At 41.3% G+C, this 15839-nt stretch overlaps 1 protein-coding gene across 14 annotated transcripts in view; it reads left to right on the top strand.

Moving 5' to 3' along the window:
- PKP4 (plakophilin 4) overlaps nt 1-15839 on the top strand; it is a 238285-nt gene that overhangs the window by 196988 nt on the left and 25458 nt on the right. For 8 of the 14 annotated variants that reach the window (XM_078451274.1, XM_078451272.1, XM_078451269.1 and 5 more), the window contains 2 exons: nt 279-411; nt 1410-1623. In XM_078451274.1, the coding sequence (XP_078307400.1) occupies nt 279-411; nt 1410-1623 (347 nt within the window). The remainder of the gene's footprint in view (nt 1-278; nt 412-1409; nt 1624-15839) is intronic. The other 6 variants (XM_078451276.1, XM_078451275.1, XM_078451279.1 and 3 more) reach the window with 1 other exon arrangement.

The raw sequence follows: 15839 nt of genomic DNA, 5'->3' as shown, positions 1-15839 counted from the left end.
AGAAAATGAGAATGGAAAAGTTTTTCATATTAAGAATTTCCTTTGTTCTCTTGAACCTCTTTCTGTGCCTGATGATTTCTTTGAGTTTAGTAGCATCTCGGTCTCTGCGTATGTTCATCGGGGCGGGCGGGGGAAGAGCTCTTGACATTTATATATTTTAGGAATTTTGTAACTTCCAATTTTAGTCTCAGCCAAGCCTTTTTTATGACAGACTCTTCATCGAGTGTATTGTTAAAACACGGTCGTTCCTGCTTTGAAGCCGTGTCTTTCTCTCACAGGGAGTTTGCCTGGCGTGACCCCGAGTTGCCCGAAGTCATTCACATGCTGCAGCACCAGTTCCCGTCCGTGCAGGCGAACGCGGCCGCCTACCTGCAGCACCTGTGCTTTGGCGACAACAAAGTGAAAATGGAGGTACGCTCCCAGCGCCTGGCACGCCCCCGGGGGGCGGTGCCTTCCATGGAGCAATCACGTGCTTATGTGCTTCAGAAATTACTAGCTGCAATTCACAGGCCATTTTAAAGGGATAGTGTGATACCAGATACCCCTTTCATTCTTAACCGTGCATTTCAGTGTTTTGTAGGAGAAACCAAGATGAGGATATTTCTTGGAATGCTTTTAGCATTTTCAAATCCCGTGTCTACTCATTAGCTTACTTATAAAACATGAAGCGAAATTCAATTTACCCTACGTTTTTAGAGTATTTTCCAAAAATCTATTAGATAAAAATTATGTATGAAACTAGTGAGCTCACGTACTTTATGTGATTCTGTTAAGATTGGTGCCGACATGAAATTAAGTCAAGTTACAGAGAATTTTTAACTGTTAACTAATACTGAACATAAATGAGTATTTTATTTCATATTTTAAAGTTTTTTGGCATTTATAGAAATACAGTGAGTCATTGGTTATTGACTAGTGTCCTATGACATACAGACTCTTTCTTAACACTTTGGCATTTCCCCCCCTGCAATGGCAAATGGAACTTCATTGTTTTTCCTCAGCTTCATATGCAAAACAACATACCAGCTGCTGAGCTAAAGGTGGATGAAGGAAATAAAGCCCAGATATATTCATGTAATGTACTAATTAATTGGCAAATGGGAGAAAATTAGGGAGAGTAGTCTAGAGAAACAATTCTGTAATCCAAATGACTTCAATCAAAAATCCTTACCTCCAATCCATACAGCTTTATTGTGTTTGTGTATTTGCTCATTTCCCTCAGAAGTATAAGCATAACCCCTCTGTGTGTTTAGGAGGGTAGAATAGGACTATGCTACCTACACTTGGCCATTAATCCACCTACGACTGCCTTCCTTTTTTTTCCTGTGATCTTTCCATAACAGACTTTTATTTGATCACTTTTTAGTCATGTGTCACTTAGGCCTGGTACCTCATATTTTTCATTCTAGGTGTGTAGGTTAGGGGGAATCAAGCATCTGGTTGACCTTTTGGACCACAGAGTTTTGGAAGTTCAGAAGAATGCTTGTGGTGCCCTCCGAAACCTTGTTTTTGGCAAGTCTACAGATGAAAATAAAATAGCAATGAAGAATGTTGGTGGGATTCCTGCTTTGTTGCGACTGTTGAGAAAATCTATTGATGCAGAAGTAAGGGAGCTTGTTACAGGTGGGTAAACAATGTGATCTTGTCCTGAAGGAAATGTTGAAAGCCACCTAGCCGATGTCCTTGTGTGGTGGCACAGTGAAGAAGTTGGAGGTTTTAGGTAGGAGATCATGATGTAGTGTGCACAACTGTGACAAAGGCTGAATCTAATTTAATCTGATGATTCAGAAAGCACTTGCACTGCTACAGGGTCATCCTGACTAGTATCAGTTATTGTACTTGAGTGCGTTAAGTATCAGCTAACAGATGTCTTGTGCGTAAAGGACTGAATACAGCTTTTTTTATGATGTATTCCATAGTAAATCTACTTGTGTTAAATAGACTGGCTCTCCTTTATTATGAAAGTAAAATACAGTTAATGGATTAACTACCTTCCACTTGAGTTCAGCCAGTTTCCAGATCCCTGTTAGTATGTCAGATGCTTTCCTGGCTACCGGAGATGCACACGTGAACACACCTCACCCCCTGCCCTCAAGTAGCACTCCGACTCAGGAGGAACAGGAGTGGTTCTGAGAATGTCAGCGAGAAGCTGCAAGTGTCAGGACTCAGTAGGGGCTGCAGCTAGGAGCACAGAGGATGGGCAAGGAAGTCCTCTGGTCAGTGTGAAACCAAAATTGCCCTGAAGGATGTAGAGGTGTTGACTGGAGATACTTCCATTCACAGGCAGAGCTCAAAGCCAGCATGGAATATGAGGTCAGAGCTTCCAGCCAGAGAGGCATGCTGAAGGAAGACAAGGCCAAAGAGAAACACAGGCCTGGTTTGGGGAACTTTTATGAGGAACTTGTGTCCTGTACACTGTGGGGTGATTATAGGGCGTGGTGTGGCCAGTTTGCTCTTTTAAATGCATTCTTCCAGCAGGTATCAGGGTGGGGGACTGATTTGAAGTAGATGAACATGGCATCTGGGAGGCCTATAATCTTGAGGTAATAGCTTGAGCCGCATCCATGATAGAAAGAAGGGGTGGCTGGGGTGCCTGGGTGGCTCAGTCGGTGGAATGTCCAATGCTTGATTTCAGCTCTGGTCGTGATCTCACAGATCATGGGATTGAGCCCCATGTCGGGCTGACATGTGCTGACAGTAGCCTGCTTGGGGTTTTCTCTCTCCCCCTCTCTCTCTGTTTCTCACCCTGTTCATGCACTCTCTGTCTCTCCCTCTCTCTCTCAAAATAACTAAATAAACTTTAAAAAAAAAAAAAAAAAAGGAAGGAAGGGGTGGGTGGTCGAGAAGAGGGAATAGAGAGAAACACACTTGATGGTCAGGGCACAGCGGTCCAATGTGGGGAGTGAGAGAACAGGAGGAAGCAAGTGATGCTTTGTCTTGGGAGACGATGTTGCAGCACTGTCAGCTGAGTTTAAGGGTGCTTGAAGTCCAGGTGAAAGAACAGTTCTGCAGCAGAGCGAATTAATGACAGCATTATTTATAATAGAGAATTAGAGGGAAATACTGAGTATTGACTGGTAGGAAAATAGTTAAATAAATGGCAGTATATTCACACAGTGAAACCAGACATAAGAATTAAGACAAATGCATTAGAGCTGTCTCTGGATAGCTGTAATGTCTGTGTATCTATAGATGTATAGATAAATATCTAGAAGCATTGGTGGGATGGCAAGCACAGCATGATACTATTGATATAAAGTTTCATAATATGCAGGTTGAGGCTATAAATTATTTTCTGATATACACACATGTAATAAAGTTAAAATTTTTCATTGAAATGACAGAAGATAGATTAAAGATAGTGGTTGCCTGTGGGGTGGGGAGGAGGGCAGGTAGAGAAAAAAGGATTGGGAGATTTAATCCAGCTCTGTTTCTTTAAAAAAGAAAAGAAAGAAAGAAATCTGAAACAAAGAAGACAAAATGTCAAAGTTAGATAGTAGTTACCTGGGTATCTTATATTTGCTATGCTATTTTTCATGCCTGAGATATTTAATTTAAAAATCTCTAACAACATTTTAAAAAATTAACCCCATTCCCCACTGGCTTTCACGATGAAATTAGAGCTGTAGGTTCTGTCACATATAATTCAGTAACACTGGGGAATGTAGCAAACCATCATGAATCTAATATTTGAGGGGAATCAGCTTTCTCATAAGATACTAAAATTTAAAATATAGTACCCTGTACTCCAAATAAGGTATGAAATTTACATACTAAAAGTAGAATACACTTTATATATAATCTTAAACTCGGGATTAGACTCCCTGCCTTAACATAGTTTGAATATTAATGCTTTAACACATCTAAATTATCTATTGATTTATTACTATGTTCTCTTTCTCAAATGCTTTCGAGGCATCAAACCCTCTCACACCAAAAAATAAATTATTTACACGTACATACATATGGCATATGTATATAAAATGAAAATTAGAACAGGATAAATAGAACTAAGAGAAAAGGAAGAATATACACCTATCCATTCTAGAAGTCAATATAGTCCCTCCCTTACATTAAGTTCTCTGTAAGGGAGGCTCAGAGGAGACCATGTGTTTGCAGCATGAGTGCTTTCTTTTCTTATTTGCTGTTTCTTTCCCATCACTGTGAACTTCCTGTGTCATTGTCCAAATAGCATCTCCCAGTAATACCTGTGTGGCCAACAGGGCTGCAAACTGATGTGTGTGGGCTCCCTACAACATCATGGCAATCCGGGGACAGCCTGATGTTAAAAGCATAGCTTCTACTCAAATTTGGTTCTCTTTTGATTAGTCATGATAGATGTGTAGAGTGTTTTTTCTCTTCTGTCATAATTTCTCACAGGAGGAATAGGTGTTTGGTAGGTTTTTGTTTCTGAGGTTTTATCCTTGGGTGAAATGGTTACAGTGCTTTCTCTGAGTTCAAGGAATGTATAAGATTTAGTGATAAACAAGAAGCAAGTACATGAAAGTTTGGCGATTTCTTTTTCATTTGAGAATAAATCCGATTTATTGGATGTAGAGCCAAACTTCACTAAGAGCTTTTATGTACTAATTTGCCTGGTGTGTACTCCAGATGTAAGTGCTAATTTAGATGCTTCCCTCCATATTTCACTCTGTCTTTGTGAGTGCAGTACTAGTTGCTGAGAATGCAAGATGTTTTAAGACATGGGTCCTAGCCTTAAAAGGAGGATATGAGTGTTTATTAATTCAAAAAGGCTGTTTCTCCAGTAGATCGTATTGCTTCCAATGTAAAACCAGCAACAACCTCTTTTTTTTTTTTTTTTTTTTTTTTTTTTTTTTTTTTTTTTTTAAGACAACTGCCAGTAACTTTTAGGCTTTAAGAAGTATTTTTTGTCCACATTTGTAGGGGAGGAAAAATTAATAACTCTATATTTTTACTCCCAATAATTTATACTGATTTATGAACCAACTGCTTATGAAATGTTCTCTTCAAAAGTAGTCTTTGCTTTGGAATGGGAGTGGTCAGTGTGTGAACACTTCATCCAGTTGACATTTATAAAGGAGTTAGACCAGAGGACTTCAAAAGTGAATTTCCAGCTTCAGAATGCTGAATGTCAACCTGAGTTTGATTTGTATATAACCATTATCCAGCTAATTTGAAACTACAAAGTCATAATATAAATCTAGCACAGTTATGTGTGTGTGTTGCATGTATGCACGTATTTGTAGACCAAGATTTATGAAGACAAGAAAAATTATACGTTCATATTTTTCGGTTCCAGAATTTAGTGGTACCACCTCTAAATGATGTTCAGTAACTTTTTAAGAATAACTAATCCCTGGTGTGTTTTAATGCCTGACAATATCAAGACTTCCTTGAGCTCCTTCAGTAACTCTTCCTTGAGTCAATACTCATAAACCATCTTTAAACCAATCACAGGGTTGGAGGAGACCTCAAAATAAATTTTGTCCCATCAGCTGTCCAGTGCCTGAATTCCCCGTACAGTTTCCACACAACATAGCCACCCCTGATGTACTCGGACCCACAGGGACGGGGAGCTCACTGCTTTGTGGGGTCAAGACTGAGCACAGGGTTATCCAGAGAGCAACAAGAAAACATTAAGTATGGCTTGAGAAAGCAAGCAAGGTACGCCCTCGGGAGTTCATTTGGCCTAAGAATAGCCCCATAGGAGAAGACCAGTCGCCCCTAAATCCAGCCTCCTGGACCTCTCCTAACCAGGAAAGTGTGTCTCAGGCTGAACCATTCTCATTAAGGCATGTCTGCTCCATACACGGGCAGCTGCGTGCTATGTGACCACATCACTCAGCATTCCCTATGAGCTGCCCATCTCCTGTAAAATCCTCTTTGAAAACAGAACATTATCCTTCTAAATTTCTGTGTTCTTCCAATGTCTCCACGAGGTACTCTGGCCCTGGCTAGCCTAGTGCAGTACTTACCCTTTGCAGGGATGGCGTCGGAGCTCCTCAGTGGAGATTATCATCGGCTTAAGATCATGAAATGTCAAAGCACAATGAACTGCTGTGTTCAAAATACTGTATTATTGGAAGAAATTACTATCCCCTTGAAAACTAAGTATTTTGATATTCTTAATGTAAGTAATTCAACCTAGTTATTAATCCGAAGACTTTTTTTTTTTTTTCCTAGTCCCCTTTGTTTCAGTTTGGCATTTTAATGTACGTAAATGAAGAAATTTTAGCTCTTCTTTTAAAAAGATGCCTCTCCTCTGCTTTGAATATAATAATTGCCCAGCACCTGCATTTTGGGCCACATCTTTACTTGCAGGGAAAAAAGGGAAAACTACTTTTTGCCAGGTGTGTTTTCTCAAGACAGTATGGCTGTCATTGTTAATTAAAATGGTCCTCTAATATGTAACAGGATTCTTGTGTTTTCTTCATTTTGTTGAATATTTTCCAGGTTGAAACCTAATGAGTTTTCCTTTTAGTAATTGCTGATCTATCTGGTGCTCAGGGTGAGGTTTTTTTTATTACAAAGATACTTTTTGCCTTTATTGTGCTTCAACTTGAAAGCCGCATGAAATATGGTTGTTCCTGGTTGGGTAATAAAATGAATGTCTTCTAGGCCACATGCTATGGGTGGAAAGTGGGAACATCTTGTCACTAGAAAAGATATGTTGAACTCATTTGCTCAAGATAATTAAATAGTGTTTCTAAGCCAGGAAATATGAGTTTTGAGTTATTGAGCATTCTGAAAGCATCATTTTTTAAAAACTATAGAAATTGATATTTCACAGAATTCGGAGGCCTCCCTTTTTTTTTTTTTTTTTTAATGTACCAGATGTCCTAAAACTACCACATTTCTATTATCCCTGTTAACACTGGTGTTAAATACCACAAAGTAGCCCTTGTTCTTGAATAATAATAGCCTTTGTTTAAATGACTGCTATATTCACATTCTTTCCAATTTAGCAAGTGATTATTCATCCATATGGCTAAGTACAATATTTCCACACTGTTTATTTTAAAAATTTTTGGATGCTAGCAGTGGATTTCAGACACTATGCAGAAATTAGGTTTATTCCCCTACTGATCATTAGCGCCATATTTCTAATTAGGTAATAAATTAATAAGGAAATGATAGTCCTGCACTAAGGAAGGGTGGATAGGCCAAACTAAAGTTTAGCAAACAGTAGGATGTTCTATAAAGAGCTGAGGCTTAGTGGACATGCATTCAGCCATTTGGAATGTTAAGTGCCATTACAGAACGAAATAATTTACTAAATATGTCCCCTTGGTCTAATTATTATGCCTTCAAAACAGTCGTTTGTTCTTTGGTCCAGAGAGGAGTTGGCCTATTACTTTCTATCCTGCTTTTTGTGGACCGCTAGGGCCATCAGGAGCTGCATGGGTAGTTTCCACAAATCTAGCAACATCTCTTCCCAGTTCTCAGCCAAAGTCAGTGGGATCCTTACACTTGGCCCAGTTTATAAAACAGGAGCAACAGAATCGTGTGCTTTCTTATTCACTGAACATTTCAAACCATAAAAATTGGTAATAAATAACATGACAAAAAAGTTTAATTGGTGGGGCACCTGGGTGGCTCAGTCGGTTGGGCGTCTGACTTCGGCTCAGGTCATGATCTCACGGTCTGTGAGTTCGAGCCCCACGTCGGGCTCTGTGCTGACAGCTCGGAGCCTGGAGACTGCTTCCGATTCTGTGTCTCCCTCTCTCTCTGACCCTCCCCTGTTCATGCTCTGTCTCTCTCTGTCTCAAAAATAAATAAACATTAAAAAATTTAAAAAAAAAAGTTTAATTGGTAACAAAACGGTGTATTACAGATGGGACAACTCCTAATTCAAAGTCACAACTTTGAACTGGAAAGGGCCTTAAAGAAATCTATTCTTTCCCCCATATTGTAGATGAGAAACAGGGATCCAGAGAGACTGAGTCCTGGTTGTGTTCCTGGCATGCAGCTCTTCCTTCCTCCTCTGCCTCTGCCCCCCCCCTCCCCCAGGCCACTGAAAAGTGCTGAGCAGGTGCACAACTTGGGGGTGCACCTGCCCATTTTCCCTTACTCTTTCAAATTACCACCAAAAAAGGAAAAACAAAAAACAAAAAAACAAAAAACTCTGAATTTATTCTCTGAATTTTATCTGCGAGTACAGAGAAATATGTTTGAACTTGGCCACTAGCACAGTCACATCAAACTACCGATAAGGTATAATCATAAAGTGTTAGGTTGCTTAGAAAACATGAAATGTGATTTTTGTCTTATAACTATTTCAGGATTTATAGTTCGAGTATGAAAAGATTCAACTAATAAGATGAATATGATCTTTTACGCGTAGGCTTCTTTTTTTTTTTTTTTTTTTTTTAATGTTTTTATTTCAAGAGAGAGACAGCATGAGCTGTGGAGGAACAGAGAAAGGTACAGAATCCGAAGCAGACTCCAGGCTCTGAGCTGTCAGCACAAAGCTGGATGCAGGGCTCAAACCCATGAACCGTGAGATCATAACCTGAGCTGAAGTCGGATGCTTAGCCAGTTGAGCCATCTAGGTGCCCCTTACATGTAGGCTTCTTAAATGTCAAGCAAAATGAAGCAATCAAACAGGGAGCCTCAGAGGTCCCTACAGAACTCAGGTGGTCAGCTGTTAGAGTAGAATTTCTCAGTACAAAAGAGACCCCATAGTGACACATGTGTTCAGTATATTGGAGAACCAGTATATTTGAGAAAGATGAGGGCATATGATAGAAATCTAAAAAAAAATGCCCAAGAGAACCCAGCCCAGGTCCCCTGAGTACCTTGCAGTTTCTGAGTCTATAGAACTTCTCATGGCTGAGGACTGGAGGTACTTTTGTCTGTAAGCTTCTTCTGCTGGTACCAGATGACGAGGTTGAAGATTTAGTACACATGGAAAAGCATGTTCCTGGAACCCATCAAAGCCAGACGTGGAACACATCACTTCAGTGACTTTTTCTCAGGCAAATCTCTAGGATAGTGTAAGTGACCTAATTCTGTGCCAGAGGCTGAAGTACCCTGAAGAACAACCAGGGTGGCCACATCACTGCCCTCCCTGCCACCTCTGCATCCCTGTGATTCTCTCGGGTGGATTTTTCCTTTGTGCGACCTGTTCGCTTTTACAAACTCCCCCTGACAAAAAGAACCATCTTATACGTCCCTTACGGGCAATTCTCAGTCAGCATTTCTGAATTTTAAGCTGATTTATTTTCAGCGGAAATGCTTTTCCAGGGTACAGAGGACTCTGTGACTACATTATGTAATTAATCCTCTCAGCCTACCCATGAAGTTGGAAAATTACCTGAAATAAAGAATATGTTGAAATGTAAATGTGAGTCTCTAAACGGATCTCTAGAAATTGATAGATCTTTTCAAAGATGCTGTGATCCACCACCTTTGTACCTGAAAAATCACAGAAACGCAGGCTAACCCTTATGGTCTTTAAAGACTTTAAAGATCTATCGCTCGTGTCATTCGGCAGGGAAAGAATTTAAACAGCAGGAGCAATCCTCTTCAAATTGAGTATGTAGCCTCGGCGGCTGGCCCAGGCCATCATCAACTCCACACTGCCCCTCCAGGGAAGTCTCCTCCCACACCACCTAAGCACCCTCTCACTACTGCTGCTGAAACCAGCGGTGGTGACCACCATGCCCACAGCTGGGCGTGAGGGAGCTCTTCCATGTCTGACATGGAGTATGCGTTAGCTGTGTGCAGGAAATCGCGGGGAACAACCAGGCGAGCAAAGTAAGGCCCACCCAGCTGGCCGGGCCAGGCCTCCTGTGCGACCCAGCCCTCCAGGCCGCTGGACTGGTCCACCACCTTAGTAGCCAGCTGTGCCAGCCAGCAAGGAGGGCAGCAAGCAGGCCCAAGGCTGGCGGCAGGGTAGGAAGAAGGAAGCCATGAGCCATGCCTTTCAGTCTGGCCCAGGACTGCGCATTCGTCTGCTCTGGGAGTCCCTGCACATGGTTCAGCAACCCCTGCTGAGGCAGTAGCTTCTGAGGAATCCTGGGAGCGACTATAAACCACCGTGACTGTCGTTTCCTCAGCATTTATCCAGAAGGAGGAAAAAGGCTTTTCTAGGATTAAAGACAGTACTTCTGTCCCACTCATAATAATTGCTTTCCCATTATTTCAGTTCCATTTCAGTTTCATAATTTGTTCACAGCATTCCAGTCCTGGTGGAAAGCTTGAGTGATTTGCCTCAAGCCACAAATGGTGGACATTTTTCACTGTATTTCTCTCTTCCCACTGCCCCTGGATTTCCTCATTCCTGTTACACCTCCAGATCCTCACACACATGCCGAACCGGGGCTCAGCTTGGATGCTACCCTCCCCTTGCATCAGGCTCCAGATTCTCATCACGAGCACCCGCCCTTCCTCTGTGCCTTCCCGTCTCCTCACTCCTTCAGGTCCTCATCACATTCCCCCTACAGTGCTTCCTGGGACATAGGCTGTGCCCCTTCTGGTCCATCAACCTCCCCCTCATCCCTGGGATCACACCTGTCCCTGCCTTCCACACTTCCCCCCCTTGGCAAGTCTTCATCTGCAGCCCCTGCCCTCCCCTTCCAGGCCAGCCCAAGCCTCGAGGCTCTTCTACTCCTGCTCCTCCCAAGCTGGGTTTCCCCAGCCCCAGCCTGCTTCTCCCTGGCTTCTGCCCTTCATACTCCACCCTGGATGCCGTGGTCCTCAATCCTACCAGACAGAAAAACATCCAGGGAGAAGTAGCATGGTGTCAGGAGTGACTGGGTTCTGGAGTGAGATCCACTTGTTTCTTTCCAGCTCTGTGGCCCCAGACAAATCACCTCACCTGGCACCAGCTTCCCCAGTGTAAACACAATACCTGCTGCTTGGCGTTTGTATGAGGATGGATGTGGAGTGCATAGTGCAGACAACACGCGAGCTGTGCTCGGCACTCTTCCTACTCTTGGATGCTTTATGATGGCTGCCTCGTGCTGTGACCATTTGTGGCAAGGCCTCTGAGAGCAGAGGACTCGCCTACGTGTCTCTACCAGCACTTTCCAATACACGTATAACGTAGGACACATGTAATTCTGAACTTCCTAGTAGACACATTAAATAGGATACAGGAACAGGTCTTATTTATGTTAACAGGGCAGTTTATTTAACCCAGTTCTTCTAAAATAATCATTTCAGGGGTGCCTGGGTGGCTCAGTCGGCTAAGCATCTGACTCTTGATTTTGGCTCAGGTCATGATCTCATGGTTCATGGGTTCGAGTCTTATATTGGGCTCTGCACTGTTAGTGCAGAGCCTGCTTTGGATTCTCTCTCCCTCTCTCTCTGCCACTTCCTGGTTTGCACGCTCTCTCTCAAAATAAATAAACTTAAAATATAAAATAATGACTTCAATTTATAAGCAATATAAAAATTGAGGTGTTTTGTATTCATTTTTTTCATGCCAAGTTTTCATACTCCACTGTATATCTTAATACTTCTGGCAGATCTCAGTTTGGACTAGCCACATTTCAAGTGCTCAACAGCCACATATGGCCAATAGCTACTCTGTTGGACAGCACATATCTATACCATGCTTGGGTATAAGTAACATGCATCTGAAAGGCATGAGCTGTATAGCTTTAATGGACAGGGACGTAGGAGGCCATAGTGTGACTAGATGTAGCCATAGAGTCACAACATTTCTCTCTTCCCAAGAGAAAGCCTTAGAGCTTTGTAAAAACCCTAACAGGTGTTAGGGGAGAGCTTCGGGGGCAGCTGCGATGAGAAGAAGTGGAGAGGTGTATTTGCTAGATCATGAGTATATCAGCCAAAGACTGTCTAGGGGAATAATAACGGAGGCATGTGCAGGAGCAGGCAGTGGCCCTAGATTAAGAAGCCCACATTCCTGCCTTGTTATCCACAGACTGAGTTTGCGAGATGCACACACACTCTGACCTTCGTATGCAGTCTGAAACTTTGATTTTCTGTATTTTCACTATTAGCCTAATATTTCTATCCCCACTTATCAAGAATGCTTGCAGGGTGGGTATCCCAACACCAGCCTATTCCAAAGAGCACACAGACGCAGAATTGCTAGGGGCGAACAAAGGCAAATATCAGAACTGAAGCATAGAAACCAGTCATGATGCCTCTCTGTGCGGGTACGACAGTGCCTCATCTGTCCTCTCATATAAAACTACCCCCCCCCCCCCCCCGGCCTCCCGAAGGCTTGGGCAGTTCTTTTTACCTCTTATGAAAGACATCTTGTGAAAGAGCAGGACTGACATGACATCGACAACAGACACCAAGAATAAGGCTAGGTTGTGGAAGAAAATGCAGGAGCATGCCCAGTGGTACTGTTTGAAGTGCGCTAGTTCTTTGGGCTGCTTTATGTTTCTTTTTGCAATATCCACAAATATTTGTGGGAGGGGTTTATAAATTAGGAAACTGAAAAAACTGAATGCCATATAAAAATTAGTGATTTTAGATTTCTTCCAAATCAGAAAGGAAAACAATTGTGTAAGCTGTTATATATTTATGCTGCCAGAGAAATGACGTTGTTTGGTTGGTGTTTAACACTAGTTCAGAAATACGTTTTTCAAATAGTGCCATTATTTTAATTAATCAGTAAAATCAGATTATCAGTTGGTTGTTTGAATAGCTATAAAGCTAGTTTTAAGTGTGAGCTCTTTCAAAATTCTGCAGCATAGGATTTATGGGAAATAATATTTTAATTACTTCATTCTTTGTGGGGAAAATGAACTTTCATCTCTCATGGCAGTATTTCCTTGCAATTATTGGTTACTCATAATTGTGTGTGCTTTTTCCTGTGGTAGAGAATAAGCAGCTTTTTCTACAACAGTATGCATGAAATTCTCTAATATTTTCTAAATTAGTTTGTATGTGTATATTCTTAGTTCTCACAACAAATAGCTAATTGCTTTAAATTAATAAAAAACTCAAGTTTCCTAAACCAAATTATAGTTTATTTTTAACTTTCCCTTTAGAAACCAGGAGTATGCTGCTAAATTTTTTTGAAGCAAATTTCTCATTAGGACCTCAGGAGTTGGAGGTTTATTATGTTAATGGAGAATGCTAATCCTATAGCTCTCTCTTTTCTCAACAGTCTTGCTACATCTGGGAGTTGGTGTATTTTCTATTCATTACTTACTGCTCTAGCAGCATTCTGCCTGACCCATTAAATGAAGCCTTAGACAGACTAAGTGGGGAGAACATTGTTTTATTACTACTTTAGTGAGGTGGAGTACACACAGATATTATTAGCTGGTCTCAAGAATGGTGCTTTTTACTTTGATTGGATAAGCCAAATTAATCATTCCATAGCTAAGGCTTTTAAGTGTAATTGAACCTTCTTCATCCAATATTGGTTGATTGGAACTGATTGTTTAGTTTTTCCATAACCTTACTTTTGAAATTGAAGGTGGGGAAGAAAAAAATCCCTGTCTTGAGACTTGCTTTGATATTCAAAGTGGCTAGTTTAAATCCACACCCAGTGCTGTAGCTCTTTGTGTTACCTGGAGAGGTGCAAGATTAGAGGGATAATGTAATTCAGTGCAGGATGATAAAGCTGCCTTGGTGTGGGTTCTCTGAAGGCCACAAACTTAGGAAAAATAGAATCTTTCCTTTTTTCTGGTCAAGAATAATTTTGGACATTTTTTGAGGTTCGAGAAAGCCTGTAGTAGACTGGTTTTATGATGAGTAAGTCATCTCAGTTAACCAAAAGATAGCCTTGTCACCTGGTCGACAGAAGGGTTACATACTTTTAAACACTTTAACATTTTATAATTGGGCAACACTGAGCTTTTCTATTTTGCAGTTTTGAGGGGTTGGGATTCTGGCACGTTAATTTAACTCTTCTGTTTCTAGAGGTATAACAGAAATGGGATTCTCCCATCCTCAGAGCTAAGATGGTTTCAACAGCCATCTCTTTTGGTTTTCATATGAAAGGCAAACAAAACTACGCTAGCAAATTCCCTTACAGGTACAAAACTTTGTTCTGACCCTCTCCCCATAGTTATAAACCTTAAAGACACTCCTGAATACTCAGCTTAAGAGAAGGCATGAAAGGGAGGTAATTGTGAACTAAGTCTGACAGACAGGAAATAAAAGGGAAATCCAAAAATAAATACATGCTATTAAACTGGATCCATTAACAACTATTTTTGAGCACCCATTATGTGCCCTGCTTATGTGTAACAAGACATGTAAAAGAATGGATGATGGTAGAGTATTTGTTCCTCTTGTATTTGCCTGATGAAATTAAAATTAAATTTAGAAATACAAATATCCTTTAAAAAAATCAACATGTAGAATTTCAGTCCTACAAAATAATTAAATGGGAATTTAATTCATTTTGTGCAGCTTGACTCTTTCAGTTACTATATGTAAAGCACACAATGCCTGGCACAGAGTAAAATCACAGTAAATGGTCATGTTACTATTGTTTGTATTGACCTATGCACATTTATGCTGTTCAATCCCATGTAGATAAGGGCTAGTAGTAAACTGTAGAATGACATATAACTCCACTGATCATTCTAAATGCCTGATAAAAGAAAGAGCAGGACAAAATTCTACCTGCACAGAAAATCAAGGAAATCCATAAATCTAGGAAATAGCCTCTTAACAGAAGTGGGTCTTAGCAGGAGCCAGAAGTGGAGGCAGGAACCATGAAAAACAAGATTTGCTGCTAGTGATCAGAGAAATTCTAGGCATCAACTCCTAGATCCATCATGCTAAAGAACCACCCCTCTTAGTCATGTTTTCACATGTGAGTCTGTGACTCACACTGTTTCGTTTTCTGTAGTTATATATGTAATTTTATACCTATAGCCTATAATGTAACGAGCTTTCCTTTCCATAAGCCTTGCCTTACAGTTAACTTTATTAGAATACATGTATTCCATGAAGTACAACATAGCGTATTAGAAGATGCCACTCTCCCCCATGGTTGAATTCTGTGGAGTGAGGAATTTGAAAACATGTTATAAAATTGTCAGGGGAGGTTAGGAAATGACCCTTCCCACCCAACAGTATCTGGGCCGTATGCTGCCCTGCGGCTGGCTCACGCCCCAGCAGGCCCCGGCAGTATCCTGGGTGGAGTATGGTTGTCCTCATTAGCAGGAAATGTTAAAGCCCCATTCGTGGCAGCCTTTATCGCCCACCCTTCTATGCTTCAACCCTCTCTTTCTTCCATCTTGTCTCCCTTCTGCTATCTCCAAGGACTCATTTTTACTTGTTAGCTCCCAGGTCCCACCCATGGTCATCAGTCCTCTGATACCTTTCCCCTCAAACAGTGCTTTTCAAATGTCTTTTAGACATGAACCCCTTTTTTCAAACAGAAACACACAGTGCAGCCCAATATTGAGGACAGATAAATATGGAGCCACTCTGGGTGAATCAGGGTGGGGATCTGGCAGCCCGCTGCCAATTCTCCCCCCACACCTCACATGGCTGCCCCTGAGACAGTCCAGTGAAACCTCCAGAAAGCAGGTAACACAACCTCCCTAAGATTAAAACATCCCTGGATTAAAGCCATTTTATATAGAAACATGGCCAGTTTTATCAGAATCCATGGAGAAATAACTCTGCCTAATGAATTTAAGTTCATTTCATAAGCACCCATATGCACATGTGCACATAAGCACCCATATGCACAATATGTCTATCGTGTGTCATGTATTATATAAGCAAAGGCCTGTAATGGTGGACACAACAAGCTTTCAGAGACAAAGCAATGTCTTTATTTTCCTGATTCCAAACTGTCTAAATTCCCCTCCCATTTGGGGCCTAACTAGATGAACCACTGCTGAGCCTGAAGTCCTTTGCTAATGGTGAGCCATCCCACCCCAAAGAGTAAGCAGAGA

This window comes from Panthera onca, chromosome C1 (genome assembly GCF_046562875.1).
Source record: "Panthera onca isolate mPanOnc1 chromosome C1, mPanOnc1 haplotype 2, whole genome shotgun sequence".
NCBI lineage: Eukaryota > Metazoa > Chordata > Mammalia > Carnivora > Felidae > Panthera > Panthera onca.
Note: the sequence above shows the minus strand (reverse complement) of the source record. Positions and strands in the feature narration are given on the sequence as shown.